This window comes from Lichenostomus cassidix, chromosome 2 (assembly GCF_008360975.1).
Source record: "Lichenostomus cassidix isolate B80296 chromosome 2, HeHo_3.0, whole genome shotgun sequence".
In the NCBI taxonomy this organism is placed as follows: domain Eukaryota; kingdom Metazoa; phylum Chordata; class Aves; order Passeriformes; family Meliphagidae; genus Lichenostomus; species Lichenostomus cassidix.
Genome location: NC_139482.1, coordinates 10,059,134 through 10,084,013, shown reverse-complemented (window position 1 = coordinate 10,084,013; position 24,880 = coordinate 10,059,134). Strand labels below are relative to the sequence as shown.

General features: G+C 38.2%; 1 protein-coding gene across 5 annotated transcripts in view; it reads left to right on the top strand.

Moving 5' to 3' along the window:
• The window catches only part of LARP4B (La ribonucleoprotein 4B), a 57,420-nt gene that overhangs the window by 10,368 nt on the left and 22,172 nt on the right, over nucleotides 1-24,880 (top strand). For 2 of the 5 annotated variants that reach the window (XM_085050317.1, XM_085050316.1), the window contains exons 2-6: nucleotides 8,292-8,426; nucleotides 20,489-20,636; nucleotides 20,829-20,990; nucleotides 22,923-23,004; nucleotides 23,457-23,593. In XM_085050317.1, the coding sequence (XP_084906443.1) occupies nucleotides 8,346-8,426; nucleotides 20,489-20,636; nucleotides 20,829-20,990; nucleotides 22,923-23,004; nucleotides 23,457-23,593 (610 nt within the window). In that variant the 5' untranslated portion in view covers nucleotides 8,292-8,345. Of the gene's footprint in view, nucleotides 1-6,233; nucleotides 6,340-8,291; nucleotides 8,427-15,111; nucleotides 18,535-20,488; nucleotides 20,637-20,828; nucleotides 20,991-22,922; nucleotides 23,005-23,456; nucleotides 23,594-24,880 lie in introns of those variants that run through there. The other 3 variants (XM_085050315.1, XM_085050314.1, XM_085050318.1) reach the window with 2 other exon arrangements.

Here is a 24,880-nt window from a genome sequence, read left to right as displayed (position 1 = left end):
AAATCATTATACTTTGAGGTACTTACCTAATGTACTTGAGTAACAAATTCCTGATCTCTTTCCTGAGAAAGTTAAAATGACCTTTTTCCTTGAGTGTGAGATGTTTTATGCTTTTTGTAGGCCTTGGTAATAAATGTAGAATGTGTGATTCTGCATTCAGCTTATCAAGAGAGAATGGGGTTGTGGAGAACTATGATCATGATTAATTTATATTAAGTTAGCATCCCACCTTTTATATCAGGATTGTCATGATTTGGTGGAACTGCTAACAATTTAACTCTGCCATTTGAGGAGTTGCTTAGAAAATGGACAAATGAGAGAGCTGAGAGATGTATTTTAATTAGGTGTGGTACTTTTTGAAATCATCATCTGATAAATATCTTATCTAACACGATAGTTATAATAGGAATTAAATATACATCTTTATGAATAACCTGCAGGGTGTGTGCTGCTAGTCCACTTACAGTGAGGAAAACAAGCTTGTGGCTTTGTGATGGATGTGCAACATGAAGCAACTCCTGTTAATTAATGAGTTGGGTTTCTTAATGTAATGTGCTTCAGCCTGCAGTCAGGAGAGTGCTGCTTCAGACTTGAAAACTGAGAACAAGCCATAAGCAAACTGAAAACTGCTCGTGACACAATCACACTTGTCTTCAAGGCACATGACGCTCTTATCAGGCACAAAAATTTCTTCCCAGTGGCTTATTCCTGCTTGATAGGCACTCCTGGTGTTCTTAAATGGTAAGATTTTTGTTAGATTATATACTATTAAACATCTGGTGTATTGCATTACTGAGGGGGATATGATCTACAGGCTTTTTGGTCCATCTCTGGAGTGATGTTTGAGTGCACTTCAGATAGTAACTGCATGTGAAGCTTAACTTCTTCGTGCGTAGAAGGGCTGCAGAAATTCTGCGAGAGACCTTTCAGTGTGGTGAAAATGGTTCCTTTTCTTTAAGTGCATATATTTAAAATATAGTGCATAAAAGGCTAGATACAAAAATTACTATCATAATTGTTTGTTGCTGGGGATCATCCTGTTATCTTCTGTGCACTATCAACATCTTGTTTGAGACGGTGAGGGTGTAAGACTGTAACTTTACCCTCTTCCCATTTTTCTTGCACTTGACTGAAAGAGTTTTTGTATGCCTCTGTACAGAGTCCTTATCATTTACCAGTATCAGGTTTCTTTGGTATTTTATCACCTTTGTTTAGTAACTTGCTGCTTGGCATCTTTTGGACAGCTAATTACTGTAATGATCTGGATTTCCAGACTTGCAGAGTAATCAGTTCTGGTGTGCTCTTCATCACATAAGTTCGTGTGAATGAGAACGCTCAGTAAATGATGAGAGAGTTGTGAATTGCTTGGGAAGCCTCGCACAGAAATGTTTCAAAGATCTTTAAATAAGGAAATGCAGTGTTCCCTTTAAATAGCAACTGTTTCTCTTGAAATCTCAGCCTTTCTCAGTGGAGAGACTACATTTTAAGGGATAATTAATAGAATTGCAGGATGATTTTGGAGGCTATCAACCCTACAAACAACAGAAGCGTTTTTTTTTTTTTAAAAAACTTTTGAAGTAGATGCTGCAGCAGCTCTAAACGATTTGTGCTCATGTTTTCTGTTGATGAATGTTTAAAAAAGTACAGCATTAAGGTTTAGGTTCTTCTGACAGTGTATTTCTTGCTAACACCTGCTTGCCTTATGTGTTTTGAAATGCCTTGAGTCTGCCAAGCATTCAGTCACAGGTTTGCCCCCAGTGCTCGTGTCCATGTTCCTCTTCAGGAACCCAGAAATTGCAATATTCTGGAGAGTGCCAGAGCATAAGTAATCTTCTTGGCAGGAAGGAAGCCTGAAACAAATCCAGTGGTACTTTTCTGGGGTTTTTTGAAATCTAACTTTCCAGCTACCATGCTGGCACATACACTGGGTGCATGTCCATTTTGAAGCCTTCATACAACAGGCTCCCATAAATCCCTGGGTCTAAACACTAAGCACCAGAGGTGAATTTTTAACTTTTCCCCCAACTTTTTTAGCTAATCAGCAGCTAAACAAATTGAGAACCTTTTGATGGTTTTTAATAGTATTGCATTCAAGACTTCTGTAGACACATGCTGTGACTAAATATTTGTCATGTCAGCTTTTTAATTGCTGTTGTGTAATGGAGATTTTACAACTGATGTAGGCACAGCGATGATTGTGGAGATCACCACAAACAGATATGCTTTCAGTGTTGTTAGATTCCTCATTCACAACAATTTTATCCACTGGGGAAATGGAACTTCTTCACAGCATATTTTAAATAATGCCATCCTTTGAAAGCTAGATTGCTTGCCATATGTGCTCTGTAAAGAAACTGATTTCCTGCTTTGAAGGGGAAGGTGGAAACCCCTGAGTTCTGTCACGAGTTTTCTCTGTGAGCATGATGCAGCTTGGATGATGTTATTAATCTACAGAATGGTAACATGTGCCCCATGCAGCTGGATCTGATGGGTCAACTCTACAAGCTGAGATCTCTTTTTCCAAGTATTGTGCAACAGCCACCTGATGAAAACTGAAAGTTTGTATCACTGCTTATAACACTGAGGGGGAAACTTCCAGCCTTTCAGGATTAGGGTTTTTCCAGTTTTTCTTGATGATGCTCTGTAAGCATAACCGAATATCTGGTATCTGAGTTGGCAGCTTTCCTGAGACTGGGAATGTGATTAACCCTTGACATATTATGTATGCTTTGGGTATTCATTACTCTGGTGAAATTAATAAAGAAAAATTAAACTTTGTTTAAAGAGGAGCCTAATGTATTAAATTTGTAACATACTTTTGGAAAAGGCATCTCTTATTTCTCATATAAATGTCTATGTGATGTCTTCAGCAGGTGCTAAAACTTCTCAGAGCTGAGGTCAGTGGTAGCTCTGATTACCTCTGCTGTGCTGTTATGATCCTCATGGGTGCATAAGTGGTAGATGGTGAGAAAGTGTGTTCTCTCTCACAGTAGAAAGAGGATCTCTGGCCTGCAGCTGGAAGTTTGTTATGAGGCTTAAGCTAAGCAATGCACCTCTGTTTGGAAAACATTTTAAGCTTTCTCATGTTACTTACGTATATTTGTGTATTAGCCTTGTGAAAACTTTATCTTAATCTGTGTTTAAAGTTTCTAAAATGTTTGCTAGGAAGAATTCTGCACAAAGCCAAACTCAAATCTATTTTTGTTTGTACTTGCTGGAAGAGCAGTGAAAAGTTCTTTTATTCTAGTGAGCTTTTTTGTTTTATGGTGTTGCTGTTTGCAGAGTGAAAGTTAGTTGTCAGCACTTGCATTTGTAAATCTCTTTTTAAGGGCTGATTACTCTGGGCTGAAAGTTGGCAGGCAAGATCTCAGCCCTAGAGCATTGTTTAGGGGTTTGCATGTTTTTAAATAACAGATCTATCTGTTTGGTTTGATTTGATTGAGAGAACGCATGCTGCTACTCACTCTGGTAACTCTAGACAGTGAAACAGATTGCAGAAAAGCACATTTTGAATATGAATTAGAAAAATTAGAGATGGCTACTAATGAAAGCAGGAGGATTGGGGGCTACACTCCAGGGGGTCTTTTGAGGAGGTCAGCAAGAGCAGTAGTGGTTTTGTTTGCTGTGTAACAATCAAGTAGATAGATGTCTTTTTCAAACCATTTGCAAGGTTCTGGTGCATGTGGATGCAGTGTGTTTATAAATACCTTCAGAGAGTTGCACATTAACTCTGCCCATACTAAGGTACCTAAACCTGCACTAAAATGCAGTGTAAAGGTTAGTCTGATGTTGGCACCACACTAACACACACGTGTGGCTTTTGGATAAGAGCAGTCCCAGCTCTGCTTGGCTTGGCACCCAGACAGGAGTGATCATGTGGTTATGTGCACTTATCTGTGCAGTCATTCTGTGGGCCATTGCTGGTTTGTATCTGGTATCTTCTGAAATGATGGAATTCTTATAACTAGATGGTTTTGAAAATACTTGACAATAACAGAACCATGCTGTCAACTTTAAAAAACACAAAACAAAAAAACCCCAAAAAGCCAACCAAAAAATCTCATAAAAACCTCAAACAAAACAAAAATCAACCCCTCCCCCTGCAGCAAACCCCATATCTTTTTATTTGTGAAGCTGGTTGTGGATGTTGTAGAGTGAAACCAGTAGGCAGAAATACCTGTGTTGCTTGACCAGGTGGTCTCAGTCCCTCCTGAAAATATTCTTGCTATTCCTGAGATTAACCACTGATCAGATGTCCACAGGGACAGATCTGTACAAGCAAAGGTGACTGCCCCCATCTCCATCAAACTAATGAGAAAATTAGTAATAAGGCACACTTCCCTTTCCTTTTGCAATTACTAGTTTTGCAGACAGAGCAGTGTATTACAGTTTTGTAAAAAGCAGGCATGGTTAAATGTTATGCAGTTTCTAAAGAAAAATGTTTTTACCTGTATTTTAAACTTTCCTGCCTTGCCTATTTACAGAACAAGTTTGGACTACTTTTGGTAAGTCTGTATAAAATCTATGCAGTTTCTCTTGGGATAGGTAGTTGTTGAAATAAGTATTTGAATGTCTGCAGTAGAGTCAAGAGCAAAGTTACTCTCAAGCTGATGACCTTGACTCCTTACTCTACGATGACCAAATGGCAAGCCAGAAGGAAACAATGATTTACAATGTGCATTTACAGAGTTGAAATTACTGTGTGCTTCTAAATCAGTGAAACACTGGCACAGGTTGCCCAGAGAGGTGGTAGATGCTCCATCCCTGGAAACATTCAAGGTCAGGTTGGACAGGGCTCTGAGCAACCTGATCTAGTTGAAGATGTCCTTGCTTACTGAGGAGGAGTTTGACTAGATGACCTTCAAAAGGCCCCTTTCAACTAAAAAACTGCTCTGTGATTCTGTGAAGTAAAAATTGTCAGTTGATTCTGATAGCTCAGTGTTCTGTTGTAGGTAGTGCTATCTCTATCCCAAATGGGTTTGCCAGCTTGCATTTTTGAATGTCTCCTTCTTATTGCAGCAACATGTATTTATGCAAAGAGACATTGAACTGCTGACTAGTAAACCTTATCTTTTAAAGTCATGGACAAGTTAGCCCTTCAGTTGGATGATAATTTTTATTGCTACATTAAAATGCCCCATTTAACTTGTCACTAATTTGGCTTTCATACAGTGAATCCTTTCCTGTGGTTTCTAGAATTACCAGCTATTGATTGTGGTTTGTGTAAATAAGTTTGTATATGAAGATATATATCAATCCTAATGAAAAACATGCTGAAATATGTCCTGTGGAAAGCCTTTAACATTCCATGATTTTTACTGTTTTTCTCTTTCTTAAGTAACATTGCCTTTTTCTACAACTCCTGTATTCTCTGACTTGATAGTCATGGGAGTCTGCAGTCATGTAGGTTTTGTTCTCTAGGAGTACAATAAGTGGCAGTTCTACAGTGGAAAAGGTGGCATTGACTTTCCAGAGCAGCCCTGCGTGTGGAATCATTTTCAAGTATCTCACAACCGATTGGATTTTGCAGCTGAGCACTTGACATCCCACAGACTTGTAGCAGTGGGATGTATTAAGAAGAAAATTGCAACAGAAGCTCCATCCTTCTGTGTTTGGGATCTTTCTGTATGACTTACCCATTTGCAGAAAGGCAATAGCTGCTCATTGTTAAAATCATGGGATTTGGAAAGCAGGTTTTATCCTCTTCAAACAAATTACTTTATCGCTGTTGTTTGGAGTGCCATTTTGATCCTTAGTGATCAAAATTCAACTTAAATATATGGGTTTGACATTGTAATTACTAAAAATAATTTGTTTACAAGGTGAGTGGATTTCGTGTGGTGTGTATCACAACAAATCTGTGTATCTAATGAGAATGTGATTATTAGTCTGAGTAGTGCAAACAAAGTTACCTAGAGCTTCAATCTAGACCTGGCCTGTGGTAAGCATCTTGTGTAATCTGATCTGAGGGACTTCTGAAAAGCAGTAGAATGATATGCTGCTCTAATTGCTGGTGCCTTGCTCAAGAAATCTGAAGTTGCAGTGTGCACATTGCAGGTATTGTCAGATTGGCTGACAACTTGTCTACCTTCAGCTGAAATTAATTTAGCTCAATATTTTGTGCTTGATGGCCAGTTAGAAAATGCTTTGGAGGATGTGTGTGTAGTGGAACTTTATTTTTGCTTGATAGACTTACATGATTGTAGCTGTTTCTCTTCCTTTTCTTTATCCATTGACTTACAAAGTTCTGGTGTAACACTATGTGACAGAGAATGGCAGACATTGCAGTGTGACTCTGGACAGGCTTATCCTGGAAGGAAATGGGAATATGTGAGATAAGTAGGTGACAGAAGGATGTGAAGAGGTACCTTGGCATTGATTTGGGGATCAAAATGCTGAGTAGATACCACCATTGCTGTCTGAAACATACTTGTTTTTCTGTAGGCTTTAGCTTGTGAATCTGGACTAAAGTGTATGCACAAGGTTAGTATGAACAGCAGTGGAAGTTACATACAGTAAACATGAAATGAGTAAGGAGTCTTGGACTCTTTTTAGAAAAAAAAAAATTAATCAAAAATTTTGAAAGGCTAAACACAATTTCTTTAAAAAACGTTAACTGAAGTGTTCTCCAAGAAGCTTAGACACTTTCTGCAGTGTTAATGTGCCTACATCTTCCCATGCATGATTTTCAGCAATGCAGAGTCTGGCTATTTAATCCTGCTTTTGAAAAATTGCTTTCATCCTGAGGGATGGGTTTTGGTTATTTTATGAAATACAAACATGCTGAATGAATTTTAGACTTTGTTGCATAACTTGTGAGTATATTTATGTGTGTGTAACACTGTGTGTGAGGAATAGTGTAATTTTTAAGTTTCATTTTTGTGGGGGTTTTTGTGGTTTTTTTTTTTCATTTTCATTTTTTGTCTGTGCCATTTCTTCCTTGCTTAAGGAGTTTCTATTCCAAGCTGAGAGACAAGAGTGTTAGGAAAAGAAACTTCTGAGAATATAACGATGACAAGAGTACATGTTTCTTTTGAAAACATATTTTTGTGCTGACTTTACAGCAGTAGTACAAAGTGATAAGCAACTGTTCATGTAAGCTGAAATGTTAATCTTCTTGGGGATGTCAGTATATTTGTTTCCTGAACTGTATGTAGAAAATATCTTTTGCATAATCCTGTAATACAAGATCTTGAATCAGTTCACAGCTGAATGTAATAATTTTATTTGAATGTTTTGGAATTTTTTCATTCAGTTGTATTTGGCATTTGCTGTTGTCCATTTCAAAATACAGTGTAAAGGAGATTCCATGGGAGGTCATAATACCATAGACTGAAAGAAAAACTTCTTAACTCCAGTCTTGGAGTCAAGGTAGCCTGAAAGGAGCTTATGTTCCTAAAGAATGGAACAATACCATTAACTTCTATATGCTGCAAATCTTAATGTTTTCATTTTAAGGAGATTGTATGAAGTTTGGTGTCACCAACTTGAAGGCAATACATTCCTCTTGTGCATTGTTACAGATGCAGTACTGGAATTTCCATATGAATAAGAAATTAAAAAAGCATTTTACATATTCTTAGGAAAGAAAAAATAAAGGCTAATTTTCACACTCCAATATTTACTTCAAGACTTTGTGCTTTAAATTAGCCGTTATTTTTTTAAAATACTTTCTTTTAAAAATAACAATATTAAATAATAGCATCAAATTTCGAAGCAAAGTTACTAACAGACTTTCAACTCATTTTTTTACTCGTTTAGTCAAATAAAATAAGATTTGGGGATGATAGAGCAGAAGAACTGGTTAAGTGTTAGTAGTCAACCAGTTGTAACATGCTTCTTAAATGTAACAGAACTGTTGTAACATGCTTCTTAAATTTTGCAAAGATACAGTGACCATCAAAGTAGTTACAGTAGGCAAAGGTTAGTTTGTGACTAAATGCTTCTTAGTGAGTGGAGTCTGCCAGGTGTTACGAAGTAGTCGTGGTTTGAAATCCAGACTGAGTATTAAGGTGAGAATCAAGAGAAACTTTCCCAATGGAATTTCCCTGTGCAGTGCTGTCCAAGTGTTCATCTGTAATCCCAAAGCAGCCAGTGACTGGGAGCTGAGTGTATCTGCAAGAGCACTTTATCCTCATCTTCTGTTTTCTCTGGACACATAATCCCAGCCTCATTGTGTGGAAGTTCTTTGGACCTTTGGTCTCAATCAGGGTAGCGTGTCTGGGGTGCCTGTGGGTTCTTGGGAATTTCAACAGCCACTTACGGAATCTTTTGTCTTCTTATTTCCACAGCTTACAAAGGTGACCAGTAAAGTTCTCTCTGAGCAGCCAAAAAGCAGACAGCTCATGACTTCTGATCAGGACACTAAAGTTGTGGCTGAACCGCAGGTGCAGCAAGTACAAGAAGTTAAGGACAGTTCTCATCTAGTAAGTATTATAATTGCATGTTTCCCTGGTGTAAGTGTTGTATGAAACATCTTTATTATGTCTTAATCAAAATTGTAGGTCAGAACATTTTAGAAGACAGTTGGCTGACAGTATTACAATGTTAAACAGCTAGAACAGAGCTTTTGAAGGTGGCTAATTCTCCATACTGAGTAGAAACCTCAGCTTAACTTTCCTTCAGCCCTGTGGGGGGATTTACATAAACTGCAAGCTATGGCAGTTTGCAGTCATTTAAGGTAGAGGGCTTTTTAGGCTATGCAGGAATTGTATTGCCAATCTTGAATTAGGATCTTGCTCACACATTACCATGTGAGGAAAATGCAGGGAATGCACTTTGTATGTATGTGTAATTGAAAAAAGCACGAACCCATACAAGCTGGAATTTGCAATCTGTAACAGGAATTTTGCTCAGTCAGTTCTGCCAAGTGGCATGTGCTGCTGTTGCTGTGGTGCTGTGCAGGATCCAGTAAGTGGCCGTATGGGATGCCTTTGGCAGATCATGCAGGAGATTGTACTGTGTGTATATATGTTGCAGTAAATGTTGCATGCATCTTCAAGAAGACTTAATACTTCATTTATGTTGAAATATATTCAAATTTTCATCTTTGTTAATGGTATATTGGGAGGGTTGTTTCCTCTTGGGGCATCTTGAAGGGTTTGGTTTCAATATATGTTCTGCCAGGCACTTTGCTTGTGCTGTGCTAAGCAGCAGATGCTTCCTGCTTCCACCTTACCTTGCAGCAACCGCGAAGGAGCGTTTTGAAAAACACTCTAAACCTGTGCTTTTCTTTGCTAAACAAGCTGGTGGAGTTTTTGTCGGATGTGAATTTTGACTTATTGGACAATAGAGGAAAAAATGGAACCTGATTTTTCTGTCGTAGTTCTGAAAGTTGAGCTTTAGTGATTTGCTGCTTTTTTTTTCCCCTGTTCTCAAGGCATTAGTGCCAATAAACCAGTGTGTAAACTTGAATAAGAGAGGCTTTCAGATTTGCTTCAAAAGCTTGGAATTGTCTGTGCATTTCAACAGGTGTATTATCTTTAAAGGCATTTTAATTAGTCTTCACATAGATTTTAGTTCTTTTAATTTGACATACTAGAATTTTTGTCAAAAAAACTATTAATTCCTGTTCTTCCCTACTTATTTGGAGAAAGAGAGAGTAACCATTTCTTTATATTTCAGAAGACCTCTTTTCTTTATATTTCATTTCTTTATATTTCAGAAGATCTCTTTTCATGAGAAGGCTGATGTCAACTTAGATATCTTGGAATGTATCCATAGTGCTATAATGGTACATTTCAAATAACTTGTTCTTTTGTGATTAAAGCTTTTCCTTGGCTAAATATTTTATCTGAAAACATTGAGACCTATAGCTTATTAAACTTTTTCAAGTTATACCAATATAATACTCTTAGGCACAGTATCAGAAGATCATTCTGTTGTATGAGCATCATTGCCAATATGTTCTGTTAAAAGTGGTGTTTTCAAAATGGTGCCTTCTGTAATGCCACGCTTACATGAGGTGATTTTGCCAGTGCTTCAGGACTTCAATTGCAAGTTTGGGAACAAGGTTATAGTTGGGAGAAAAACTTCTCAGAGTGGAGAAAGAAGTTAGTAAACTAAAATCATTAAGACACTTCCATCTTTCCATAAATGTGATAAGAAGGAGAAAAACTTCTGGAATCCTGACTCAATTGCCTTTAGTGAGTACATGCCTCAGGTAAAGTGAAAACCTCCTGCCATTTCTTGTGTCTTAATTATTTTGAGATCAGAGGGCTAGACTGTGTAAAGATCATTATTTCAGTGTGCATTTGATATGTGGCCATACTGCCATCGCAGCTACTGAGGTCTCTAGCAATCTTTTTTTAATACTTTTAAGAAATATGCTGAATTTTGCTCCCTAGTGTTTTTGGCTGTGCTGTTCCACTGGGATCTCTTGATATAGCTAGTCCAAATGCTTTTGTTGAGGAAGAAAGTCACAGAATTTCTGTGGGGAATTTTGATGCACTTCTGTAGATCCTGTAAAAATAAGTAGTAGGCTAGTTCTTAATCTGAAGTGGTTATATAAAGTACTTTTTTGTTTTCTCTTTGAACAATAATGAATTTTTTCTAATTATGGCTCTAGTCATTCTGTTATTTGGAGAGAACAAAACTGAACACATTTTACTGTGAGTAATGTTGAAGAGGTAATCAATAGTGACTAGATTAAAATGAAAGTTTTGTACCATTGTGATGGAACCCTTCAGAAATAATTTACTAGGGAGTGCTGCTTAAAGATACACAGGTCACTTGTTTACTAACGTTTTTCAATGTCTTAGCCTCCTAGTGAGGGAGACAGTGTTCTGCCTTGATGTAGCTATGAAACTATGGTATTGAATGGATGCATGATGTAGATCAGTCACAAGCTTAGTATGGGTTCATTTCCAGCACAACCATTCTTGAGTTTGACTGATTTTAGTAGTATTAAACAGCAGAATTTTGTGAGATTTGCACACAAGTAATTTGGAAGGAAATTGGCAACTTGATGATCCTCATTAATTTCTTGTCAATAGTGGCTTAGACTTACACACTGGAAGTATATACCCTAGATGATACTAGCAGATTCTTAACTTTGGGAGTTAAATATGCTGGTTTTTCAACTTCTTTAACCTAGGCGTGGGCTTTATCACTTCAGGTGACATCTGTCAATGGACTGTTTGTATCCTGATTGACAGTCTTTCTGACAAAGCCCTTGTTAGACTGGACCCAGGAGTCAGCATTTAAGAACTATTTCACTCCATTTTAAGTCACTTCTGTGCTTCCTTTTCAATAGTAACACTTTGCTGCTAGAAATTAGAGGTTACTCTGAGGAAAGAGGCTAAGACCCAAATCCCATGGTGGAGGTAGTTTGTATGTCTTGTCTCTGCCAGACAGGATTTGGCTGACTTTAGTGCTGAAGGTATGCAGTCTTTTTTTCCTTGCTTGTTGAGCCTAAACTCTTTCTCTGCCATGCTCACATTTGATTGTGTGGCCTCTCAGAGCACTTTTCAAGGACCTGTGAATTTTCTTTCCTTGATTAGCCAAATTGAAGACCTGATCTGGAAACTTGAAATTAGCTTTAGAAAGGATTCTTGTCATCAAGCAACTAGTTCTGCAAATGTATGTTCCAGTGCAGGATATTACAGTGGGGCCATTTAAACTTGCTGTCTGATTGCAATATGAGCATTGCCCATTCTTTCCTTAGCTGAATAATTATCAGGTACTAACATGGCTTTCTGTTAATGGGAATTCAGATCTGAGTGGTACAATGATTTTTGTCAATGCTTATAGTTATTGTAAATACAAGTTCAATCATATTGTTTGTTCTAAACAGAAAAAAAACCCCTATAAATTCTTGAAAGATAGCACTTAATTGTACTTCCCAAAAATGTTTTTCGTAGGAAGTACCATAAAAGAATGTCTTGAGCTTTTTGCTGCTAGATTATGTTGCTCAAAAATCCTTTTGCAGCCCATTCAAGAATGAGCCTCAGAATAAAAAGGAACTGAGGAAATTAGATTTGCTGGTTTAATACAGGACCATGTGCTCAGTGAAAATTCAGTATACTACGTAATCCTCAGATCATTTGACAGTACACAGTATTATGTGCAGTATGCACCAATTTAAAGTTAAGTAGCAGTTGGTATAATGAGTAGGTGGTATTTAATAATTCAAGAAATCACGACTAGCTTTAAACAATAAATGGAAGAATTAGACCTTAAACTGGACATGTACAGTATCTGCATCATGAAGGATTGATACTGGTCTTTCTGTCATGGTATTGTAGATTCAGGCCATAAGTGAATAGGCTGTAAGAATAGTTTTGTACCTGTAGATGACTTTTAATGCTCATGTTTAATTGTTTCAATATGTAGAATATGTACTTAAACTCTTAGCAGCCCATTAACCATGATCTATTGGAGGGAAAGTTAAAAAATTTGACCAGCTGTTTCCAGAAGCCTGCAGTAGTGTCACTGCAACAGCCGTTGTGATGTTGCTCTGTTCCCTTAACTGGTGATGGGCATGGCATCAGGTATGGCCTGGGAAAGCAGCATAATCACTGTTTCTTCAGGACTTGTTACAGCTGCATGGCTTTATTACAGAAAAAGAATAAAGGAAGTTAGGTGTCAATAGGTTGTGAGGACTGTTATGCCTTGTGTTATTGTAACTTTAAACCTAGATTGTTTTAAAACTTAGGCCTGTAAGGCTCTATCTGGGATAAACCCTTATTCCTTGGCAAAGAATAGGTACATGGAGAAACAAAAGATGGGTGAGTATGCTCTCGTTAATAAGCTTGTTGACTCCTTGCCTTCTCCATAGGTGTGTGTAGGACATAGGACTAAATACGTATTAAAAAAAAGTAATTGTTCAGGTTATGAAGATGCTGCTTTAGAGCACTTTTGTTTCATGGAGACAGAAAACCTGTTTAGGCTTTGAGTCAATGAAAAATGTACTAGAGCTAAAATATGCATGAATAAAGGAAAAAAAGCCCCCAGACAACAAAATAACAGAGCCTACTCCTCAGTCCAGTTGGGCTCTGAAGTAGCAGAGCATGAACTCTAAGTGCTTTTCAAGTCGGTGGCAGCATTTAACTTAGCCAGAAGGTGCCTCAGGTGATGTAACATAACAAGAGTGGCATTTTCTGCTTAAATTCATGTTGCCTTTTTTTTTTTAAGTTGTGATCCCACGGTAAATAGTATTGAGAAATTTGACTTAATGAATGTGCACTGTGGCTGCTTAAAAATAGAAATTATCCATGGAACCCTAAGATAAAGACAAAGGAAGCAGTACAAAATGTGCCTTTGCACATAAGAAGGGTATGGGAAAACTGGAATAAGTTTCTGCTTGCCTGCACTGCTTTCACCTCCTTTCTTCCCATTAGTTGATAGGAGAAGTGGTTATTAAGGCACTGGAAAAGTGGACTTTGCCCTGGTCTGTCTCTTAAAGACACTTAGCTCCTCTCTAGAAAGCGAGAGTTAGTAATGGTTAAATCACAGAGGGAAAAATATTGCTATTTGTTTACCTGATAAGGGAGTTTCCTGAATAGTTGTGAACTTTTTAAGTATTACTGTGACTTTAAGCTGACATTAAAAACAGTTAAATTGTTTGCTCATGGCGTTTCTTCAAAAAAACTATTATAAGTAACTCCCTCCCCCTTTCCCTGTTCTCGGTTCCAGGGAATGCTAAAGAGAGGAGTGACTTGGCATAGTTTTCAGTCTGGATTCAAGCATGTTGAATAACTTTGTCCCACGGGAGAATTAAAAAAAATGCAGCAGATGGCAGCAATGATGCATCAGACTTCCTATCCTTAGGAACAGTGTAGCTGCAGGCACTTGGAGTCTTCCCGGGTTGGATAAGGGGCAGGGAGAGGATAGTTTTCCTCTAATCTTACTTTGCAGTTTCAAAGCAGACTTGCTGAAGAGGGGATGTATTTTTTAGCCAATTCAGCAATCTTTTATGGTCAGAGTTAGTGGAATATTAGTTACCATACGGTGCACAACCAATGGAAAAATTGCATTGAGTTCAATGTTTGTCTGAAAGAACATTTGAAATAGAATTTAAGGGTCTGTCTTGTCTTACACTCATATTTTCAATATCTTTTAAGTAACAGAGTAGAGTGCTGCTGTAGTTGTATGCTCTGTAGGGTCTTTGAAGGATGGGGTCCTAATTTGAAATAATAGCAGTGAATTTTGGAGAAGGTCTGAGCAATGTGAGGTAATGGAAAGACAAAGAAGTTTTTATTAGGCTTTTATTTTTGAAGAAACAGAACCACTTTTTATTAGCAACTACAAGAATTTACAGTAATAGAAGTATTTCAATATGTAAATACATGTGTATAAAAATGATTTAGTTGTTACAAGGTCAGAAGGAGTCTGTAGACATACAGCAGTGAAAACTATACTGAGGGCAGACTTTTGAAAGGAGTGGCATTCAGTCAAATTACTTTCTAAATATTTTTGAGTTTTTTAGTGAAAGGATACCCAGTGTTTTCTGAGGTTAAGAATAAATCCTGTCACAGTACCATGAGGTGGGTAAATGATCTTGAGGCCCCCTTCAGTGCTGTTAGTCACTGAGGAGTTATGTATCCTTTTTTTTCATGCAGATAACAAAAAAAAGGCTGGCAACAGAATTAGCTTCTGATAACGTACAATGACTGCTCAATGGAATACATGAGGTCTTATCTATCTTTAGCCTGTTTTTCCTAAAGAAGTAATCATGGTGTAGGTTCAGCTCTGGGGGAAGGGAGAGGGGAAGGAGAAAATGGTCCAAAATGCGTTTGATCTACACATCAGATTTAAACATGTAAAGCCAGAATGCATTTATCCTTGTATAGAAGGTGGAAGTTGTATTAAATATAAAGACAAGTAGTTTCTGGCACACATGGGCATTGTGAAAGATATAATTTAAATAATTTAATGATGTGGATGAATGAAACTTTTTAGGAAATTAAACAATAAAAGTTCGTAGGACTTGGTAGTACTTGTAAATGGACTGTAATCTCATTAGAAGGAGTATTTGGCTTGAATATTACAGTGTATATGATGAAATACTGAAACATTGCTCAGCAACTGGGATTTGGACTTTGAGTGGCAATGACATATGAACCCCTGCATGGTTTTCAAGTGGGCTATTTTTGGCAGTTGGGTGTTGGCTTGTCTCCTCAGTAGCCATAGAAAGTTAGTGTAAAGAGGAAGGTGATTTGCAATGAGAAGACCCTCTGACACTACTTACTAAACATGGGCTGCTGCTTCAGCAAAGAATTGAGTAACAGCACGAGTGAGGAGCAAACCAGCTTGTTACAAAAATCTGTGGAAGAGGAAGCACCAAAGTCAAGGATAAGTAAAACTTTATCTTCAATTTTTGGAGCTTTGGAAAGCCAGGATCTGCGTACAGTGGGAAGGACAGCTAATGGGGCAGCTGCGACAGTCGGCATTGAACGCGTTTGTAGCGATGATTGCGCAGAGTCAGGTTCTAAATCTGGCTTTTGGGGTAGAAAAGCAAATTATTCGTCATATAACAGCATGGGGAATACTGCCCGTGTGAGCCCTAGGAGGCCATATGGCAGACCTTTTAGCTTCTTTAATTCCTTTAGTCACCTCTTGAAAGTCTCTGGTACATATGGAAATCTGCAGAAAAGTGAAGAAAAGAAAGATAGGGTTATTAAAAAAAGAGCATCTAAAAAATCTAATAGCAATGGTCAGCACATGAACAATATAGACAATATTAATAGCAGTATTAATAATGAAAATGTAGCCGCACAAGAGCATTGCTTGTTTGATCATATTTCTAATTCACATGTACCAGACATTGTAGATAAAGGCTTGCAGAGTGAAATTTCCTTAAATAGAAATTCTCTGGAGGATTATGCAGTTACGTGTGACCATTCAAGGCAAAATGAAACAACAGTAAATGTTGAAGACAGCAAGAGTGACAGCTTACAGCAAGTTTCAAGCTCATATAGAGAGATGTCTCCAACATTTTCTTATCTTGATATAGACAACAGTGAAAATGTGAAAGACAAGGAGTTTTACAGTATTTGTGTTGTAGATGCCGAAGATCTGAAAGGGGATGAAGAGGTGCCAGCTACTGTGCGTGAAGAGACTGCAGCAGACATAGATAACTCAGCTGTTACTGATGAAGGAATGTGCACCATGGCACGACCTCTGGACACTGGGAAGGAATTTCCAGTGCAGCAATTGGCACAAGTGGAAGCTAAGTTTAATTCACAGAAAGAACTGTTTGAGTATAAAAAAGATAGGTCAAACATGGAGAAAAAAGATACAAAGGAATATTGTAGCCTGGACATGCAGTGTTCTTTTGATAACTTACTGACTGACAGGTGTCAGGTGCATAGGTTAAATACTGACAGTACAGTAACAGATGTCTTAAGAGCAAAAGTGTCTGATGAAATCATCCCTGAGAATCAGCAAGAGGAGGTATATACCATGGGTAGTCCTGTCAGTTGGAATGAATCACTGCATACAGCCTGTGATTCTGTAAAGCCTGTGGATGCTGCTGGAGAGGACCAATACAGCCCTAATTCAGAAAAGGTGAAAAACGGGGATTGTATTTCCAGTATATTGTTAAACACTGGAGTACGTAATTCAGGAAAAACTGAGGAAAGTAATCATTGTGATATTGTGCCAGTTGATTTAAGTAGGCATTCCCCAGGTGTTGTAGAGCAAATAAATACTAAACAGGTGGTAGAGAACATGGGGGGTAACTTTAAATTATCATTAGAGTTACATGAAATGGACGATATAGAAAATCTTGCTAAAGAAGTCTGCTTTCTAGAGCCAGAAAGTGAAGTAAGCTCAATTGTGGAAAAGAAAACACTTGAAAGAACATATGGTGATAACCAAACATTTGCACCAGACTCTAGTGAACATCACAGCAGTTCTGAAGAATCCTTAAAAGAGGGAGAGAAATCCACAGGTACAATTTTGCGTAGCTGTGAAGCTTTGAACATGACTGAAATGCAGCTAAACTTGGAGGAAGGTTCTGATTTTCAAACTCAGATTAAGGGTTGCACTGAAATCAAGACATCATCTGAAGCTGCAAATTACAGTGATGTGGGGGAAGATGTCTGTTTGAGTGCTACTGAACTAAAAAATGGCTTGCTTGAGGAAGCTGGTAACTTGAGCAGAACTAGATCAGTGGTTAGTGATGGCACTTTGACATCTCATGAACTACACAACCCAAGCACAGAGGAAATATTCCTAAAGGAAAACAGCCTAGAGTGTCAGGTTTCACAAGAGTCACCAGGGAATAAAGGTAAAGTATGCAAATATTCAAATTCAGATAACAAAACCAGTGTCTCTTCTGTGTCTGTGGAATGTGAGAATATGAATAAAATAGACATGAACTGTAGACAGGAGGAACAACAGGATGTATGTTTCTTTCATGCAATGGAAAATGAATGGAGTGCAGAGACTGAGTCAGCCAAAATAGCTGGGCATGTAGTAGAATCTGTAAAACAGACAAAATTTGAAGTTCACCTTGATGAGTCCATTGATAACAAGGCAGAAAATGTAAAACAGAATCTGGATGCTAACGTTGATTGTGATAAAGGCATCCTCAATTGCAATAAAGGTTTGGCTGACAGTCAGAATGCTCCCTCTGACTCTGCTGTAGCTGCAGCCACAGACAATTGTATGTACAAGAGTGTAGAATTAAAGGATGACACTAAGATTCTGGAAGATGCCAGTAAACTCATAAATAAAGACCTTGAGGAGCCTGAGTTATGTCACTGTGCCAGTCCAGAGCCAGAGGCTGGGAACACTCAAGTTTCTGTTGGGCCTTTTACTGAAGAAAGATCAGAAACTCGTGAAAATAGTGTGGGTGATGTAAATGAATGTAATCTTCAGGACAGTGAAGTAAACCAATACGTCAGCATCCCCTCAAAGGAGAACCTCACTGGTTTTAGTTTATCAACTGGGAATCAAGAACCTCCTACCAGGGGGAATTTGAAGCAGTTGGAAGCCAAGACTACTGAACTGAAAAACACCAGTTATATATTAAATACTCAGATGAATGACTTGACCACAAGCTGGGAACAGATGCAGCCAGATCACAAGATTTTCTCAAACAAAGAGCTTGGAGTTTGTGTTGACCCAAAGCAGGTAGACAAATATGCTGCTACTCCTTCCTATGAAATACCCAGTGCCTCTGCTGGTGCCACAGGATTGCAGCAAGGCAGAGAGCAGTGCAAGTTAGATCTGATGGAAGATGGATCAAGTGACCAGGAGCACTCCAGTGACCTGGACAGACAAAATCCTGACGTTGAAATGTGGTCACATTTCATCGATCTTCAGACTGGCAATGCTGACTGGACAAATCAGCTGCTTTCTGATGCAGTTTCTTCTGGTAATGGTGAATATCTAGTGGGCTTTCTATGGAATAATGCAGCTTCTAATGATACCATGAAGAATGACAGACTGTGTATAGTTAATGAAAACTTCCAGAATGAACCTGAAAATTTAACAAGTGCTTCATACGCAGTGGAAACATACCCATATCAGCTGCTAGCACCTGAATATGCTGGTACTTGGGGATGGCACAATAAAGATGAACTTGTAAGTATTCTGCAGAAGTGATTTGCTGTTAAAGCTTAAAGCTGAAGCTAGAAGTTTTGACTAAGCCAAGTCAAACTGTGGTTTCATTAGTTAAATAGATGTTATTTTGTACTGAACCTGATGACTCCCCTTCCTTTGCAAAACTGAATGCTCTACAGAATGCAGAAGTTAAAAATGTTGCTGAATATTGATTTTTTTTTTTTTTTCTGGTTCTGTTTGCTTTGTGTGAAAGTTTAATCGTTGGCAAAGTAACTTGATTGCAGATTCTCAATTCCAGCTGAACTTAGGATAAACACTTCAGTGTGCAGAAAGGAAGCTTTCTACAGGCTGTTCATAGTGCTCTTTAACTTTGTATAAGAAGAAATGTTTGTGGATTTCCTGAACTTCTTGTTTGGTAGCAATTAGGAAATCTGTTGCTCACTTCTGGAGGTGAGTAGTGCTGTAGAAAGGAGTGGCTGCAGAAGAAGTGGGAGGAATGAGCTAGGCTGGATCTTGACTAGCTGGGCTGAGAAACAAGCAAAGCTGTCTGGACACAATCCTGAGGTGCTCTGTAGACCCTGCTGAGGCAGGGAGGTTGGACTGGATGACCTCCAGTGGTCCTGTTCAGCAAAAGTCAACCTGTAGCAGCTGCTGCTTCTTTCCGTTCCCTGCTGAGCTCCCGTGATGTTGTTCCCCTCACGGGCTGTGTTGGAGCAGCTGCTCTGACCTTGCCCAGCACTTGCAGTGTGGGCAGTGGATTGTATCAAGGCTGTTGCTGTTTTCTGGGGGAACTTCTTATATTAAAAATGGAAACTGACGGATCTTGCTGTCATCTCTGAATCCTTACTATTCAAGCAGTTATGTCAAATACTTCCACTTTTTGTAAGTCTTTGTCATTCAAGAGATGTGTTTAAGTAATTTTTTTTTCTTTTTTTTTTTTTAAACTTATTTTCTGGATATATGTGCTATACTCTGTGATAACAAGTATTTGAGTGCGTGTGTTTAGGTGATTTAAATCTGTGTGGGGTTTTGGAGTGCCTGTCTTTAAACACTGAAACATTCCTAGCATCTTTAAATTCAGAAAGCAAATTTTTAATAAGCTTTTTTAGTGTCTTACCATGAGCAGTAGTCTTTCCCCAGTATAATTATATTAAAACACTTCAAATATATTCTTGGTATGGAATAATTCAATGCATTTTGCTCAAACATTGGCAAAACAGGAGAGAACTGTCCCATATTACTATAAAAAAATGTTGTAGATGTTTGCACTGCAGAGAGCAATCTCCCTGAAGCACAGATGGAACCGTTTATATGTTGGTTGTATATAACCGTATGTAATCATTAGATATGTCCATTTCCAATCCAGGTTAAAAGAGCTTGTATTGAGATTATTTAATTGGATCTGGTTATTAATTCTTTCTGTCCTAATGCTCTGTTTCTCCTCTTAAAGTAATAACAGAAGTGGCCATGCACATCTTATTGCTTTCAGTTTTCCATAATGTTTCATTAAAACTGTTACATGTTTATAGAATCTCAGAAAAAATCCCTGTACTTTTGTATGTTCTTGATTTCTTTTTTTTTTTTTTTATACTGTTTTGCAGAAAAAAGATATAATAGCAATGTAGTCAACATCAGGTAGACTTGTATATACTAGAGAACTGCCTGAAGTTTAGGTCAAGTACAGGCTGAGTTCATCTGTTAAAGGCAAAGAAATGAAATGTTTGTTGTCATTTGCTCTGCTTGGATAGCCTTTTCTGGTGGTTCTTCATCAGGGAAATGAACACGGAGCAGCACAATTCAGTTGCATTTGTACCTGAAATGATTATGGGAATTCAGTTAATATATTCAGGTGTGAAAAAACATGACAGTACAATCTTGAGTTGTGTGTCTGATATTGTTATTTGAAACTGTACATATCTATGTACCAGATGCCCGCTGTGCATCCACTAAATGCGTAATCAATTTCTTTTTGCAGGAGTCAGCCAAGGTTTCTGAGTTAAACCCCAATGCAAAGGTGTGGGGAAATCATATGTTACACTTGGAAGCAAGTGGTGCCACTGATGGTAGCGTGAGCAAAACGTGGGAAGAAATACCTGACCAGCCTCCAGATTCTTGTAAAGAAGGTATGAATAAGAGTTTCTAGCTGTTGCTCAAGCAGAAAGTAAAATTCAGTACAGCACTGTCTCAATTTAAGTTTCAGTTAAAAAAATCTAAAGCAAATATATAACCAGCTGTATTTCAGACATAGTTGTAACGATGATGTTACTGTGATTAAAAGGAATGCTTTTTGAGTGTGTTTGTGCTCTGTGCTGCAGGACTGGATGCCAATGGTGATGGCGACAAAAAGCATCAGAATGCGGTGCTGACAGAGCTGCCGGAGCCATCCCCAGCTGTTCCGGGCTCAGAGCACACAGACATGAACCCTTTGGCTCTCGATCATTCCGACTATGAGTCTATGCATGAAACCACCCAGACAGGTAAGGCACAGCTGATGTGGGCTTGGACTTGATTAAAAACAAACTAAACATGTATTTTGGGCTGAGCATCTAAAAAAGCCAAAAAAGCCCCTCAAACTACACCACTTTTGTTGTTCAGTATAAGCATTCTTTAAAAAGACCCTAGGAGATCCTGTATCTTTTGCAATCAAACTTAGACATGTTTGAAAATTAATTCCCTCCTGGTTTTAAGTCTTACAAGGTGCTGCGCAGAATCAAATAAATGTGTGTTTCTAGTTGGGTCAGGTACTGAGGTGAGATTCACATACAGTTTGTGTCTCAGGTAATAATGTTAGTGTGCAGAAAGACCAGTTTTGTACTCCAAATGCTAAAATAAGCAACATTTTAGTCTTAACTTCTTTGCATTCTTATTTAATGAATTTGCAGGATGCTTTTTTCAGTGCAACTGCTAGTAGATGTAGTCTGTACCAGATGGTATGTTTTAAGAAGCTTCTGGAAACTAGCATAGAGATTCAGCCATGCTTATATTTCGTTGAATGGGACAGAAGGTCTGCAAGATGCATGTAGGATTACTACTTGAACTGAGATGAGGGATGGGAAGGGGAGGAAAATGTTCTGGGTGTTTCTTGAGATTCACAAGAGGTCTGTTGCTTGTTCATTAGCTGATTTTGTAACATGTATTTAAAATTACCAGTATAGCATCCATAGTAGCTGGGGAAATCAAGACTACTGAAATCAGACGTAGTTGTGGCATCATCCTTGCTTATATTTAAAAACTGAAAGTTCTTTTTGACTCTTCTACTTAAGGGTACTATTGGGGAATATTAAATAATAACTAGCCAGCTAATGGAAAATTGTATTAATGATGCCTCACACTCTAGGTGGAACAGTATTGCTTGGATTAATGTTGGAACTTGTCAGTATGTCCTTTCTGTGCCCAAAATAGTTAACTTTTAACAGGAGTCTGATAGTGTGGTAAACAGCTGAACAGCCGGTCTGGTCTGTTCCACTTGATGAATGGTGACACGTGGTCCCAAGTCTGAAATCTGAAATTTCATTTTTTAGTAATTATTTTTAAAAGTGCATATAATTTTGGTCCTGGCCAGGTTTTGGACAAGAAAGAAAGAGGAGATAGGGAAGGGAAATAGTGGTTAGAATGTAAGATAGGTATTTCTCAGGTGTTGGTGTTCTCTTCATCAGAGTAGAACATACAAAGGATGGCATGGTGGGAGAAAACTAGAAGTTGCTTTAGGAAGAAGAAGGGCTAAGAAGAGCTCAACATGAATAATGTGCCACTAAATGTTTTATAAATCTCTAAAAGCCACACAAAACTTCTAATCTTTTAAACACTTCTCCCACTGATACAATGAGTTTACCTTCTACTAACATTGGTGTATTGTGTCTAAACTAAAAGGAACATGAAGTTCATGATTCCATGTGATAATTTTTAAACTTCTATATATTAGAAATAAATTAATTTCACCTTCTGAACCAAAAGATTGTAAATTTATTACATATCTGTTGTTAGTAGATTGTATATCTGTGAATATTTCATAACTACATTTTTGAAAACCTTCTCTGAATTAACATGTTGGTAATTTAGAGTAAGGCCAGAAGTACAGAGTGCCTCCATTGCATTGTTCCCTTGCTGTGTTAGTCAGCTGCATTAGTCAGGGTTTAGTCAGCTAAGATTGGGTAGTTTCTTGAGAATGGAAGACAGATCTACGAGCTAAATCACTTCAGTGTTTACTTGGAGACGTGCTTGTAGCTGTTCTTCTAAAAGTGCTTCAGATTTTTGTGTATTTGGAGAACAGAGGTTAACAAGTAAAGTCGGGCATGGTTTCTCTTTTCTTAAATAAGAAATGTTGCCATGTAATTTTGGTGGCTGGTAACTACTACATAAATAACATCTATTGAATTAAAAATTTTAATCTGAAGTAATTTAATTATTAGGTGGAAACGAACAGTTGCAGCCAGAAGGTCAGGAAGATTTACGAGAATTACTGAAAAAGACACTGGAATTCTGTTTATCTAGGTATGTATTTACCTAAATGTACTAAACTGGAGGAAGATCCAGTACCTAACTTGGGATGTATGTAAATATATTTCTCAGTTGTGACTTCAAACTAAGTGGAAAAGATGAGAATTTGGTGAAAGTAACACACAAATTTCAGAATACTGTGTTGATGTACTTCTTAAAGGTTACGTGAGATCTCTGTGCCTAATGCATAAACTGGCAAATACATTGGTTTGAAGTGAGAGTTGTTACAAGCAGTTACACATCGGGTGAATTTTGTGACCTTTACCGGTCATTAATTAAAACTGGGTAACTTAAGCCATTTAGTAGGCTTTGTTTAAGCCAATGATTTTAATTAGTTAGCAAAAATGTTGAAGGAATCTGCCTTCTACTCTGTGATGAATTTTTGTCTCAAGTTTATTGGACAAAGTTAATCTGTGACATTTCCTTATTTTTTTTTCTCCTGACAGAGAAAATCTTGCCAGTGACATGTACCTTATATCACAGATGGACAGTGATCAGTATGTGCCAATAATGACAGTAGCAAACCTTGATCATGTCAAGAAACTCAGTACTGATATGGATTTGATTGTTGAAGTGCTGAGATGTAAGTAAAAGTTCTTCAATGCTAGAAAATGTTTTGGTTATTGATGTAGAACTATTAATCTGAAGTTTACATCCTTCCTTTCTTAATGTATTGCAGTAAAATGCCATTACTTTTCTGTAAAGCATTAAGTAGCCCAAGCAGCTTAGACCATCACAGTTATAGGACTGTTGTTTTGTCAAAGCTGCTTCAATATTTCAGGTATTGAATAATAATCTGTGCAAGTAAGAATTAATGAGTTTCAATTGTGGGCTGTGGTGGGACAACTCACATGGCTGGAGGATCATGGTGTGGATGTCTCTAAACTGATCTGTTAAGGCAGATGGGGAAAAAGGGTTGGAGGAGTCTCACTCTGTTAAGGAGAACCTTGAATGTATAGAAACCAGCTGCAGCAGCTGTGGAAGCTCTATGGAGTTCCAAGGGGGAACTTACAGTAGGCGTCTGCAACTGACCTCTAAATCAAGACAATAAGGCCAACAGGGCAATATTTGTGTCACTTAAGCAAGCCTTGGGTCAGCCAAACCTGGTTCTTACAGTCAATTCCAATGGCTTAGATATTTGTTGGAAGAACAATACAGCAGCTCATATCATCCATCAAGTTTCTGGAATGTGTAGAGGACTGTTACCCATACAAGTGTTAGATGTGCCGACCAGGAATGAGGCACTGCTGGACTCACTGCTCTGAAACTAAGAAAACCTGCTTTGTAATACCTCAGTGGAAGCCTTGGCTGCACAATCACACAGCTGTGGGGTTTGGGGTCATGCTGAGCACACTGAGGGTTTCCAGGGTTTTAGTTTTTGCAAGAGCAAACTTCAGCTTGCTCAGAGCACAGTTGGGAGGGATTCTGTGGGAAGTTTCCATGGAGGAAAAAGGAGCTAACTGTACTAGTGCTGGGAGTTCTCTCCTGGAAGCACAAAAATATTTCACACCCTTGAAAGTTAAGGGAAGTAGGCGGATCAAGAGACCCCCTTGGCTTAACTCCATGCTTCTGAGTCTGCTCAAAACAAGAGAGAGGCATACCAGAGATGGAAAAGTGGATGAATACCTGGTGAGAGCTACAAGGGCATTGCCAGGGTGTACAGAGATGCAGTTAGAAATGGAAAAGCTTGGCTCAAATTGAATTTGGCCAGAGCTACTGGTTTTGTCAAAAGCTACAAAGCATTCTTCAGATGTGTAAATGATGAGCAGAAACAGAAGGAAAATATTTGCCCTCTGTTAAATGGCATGATGATTCCAAACTGAGTGGGGAAGTGGATACATCAGAAGGGAGATCCATCCTTCAGGAAGAC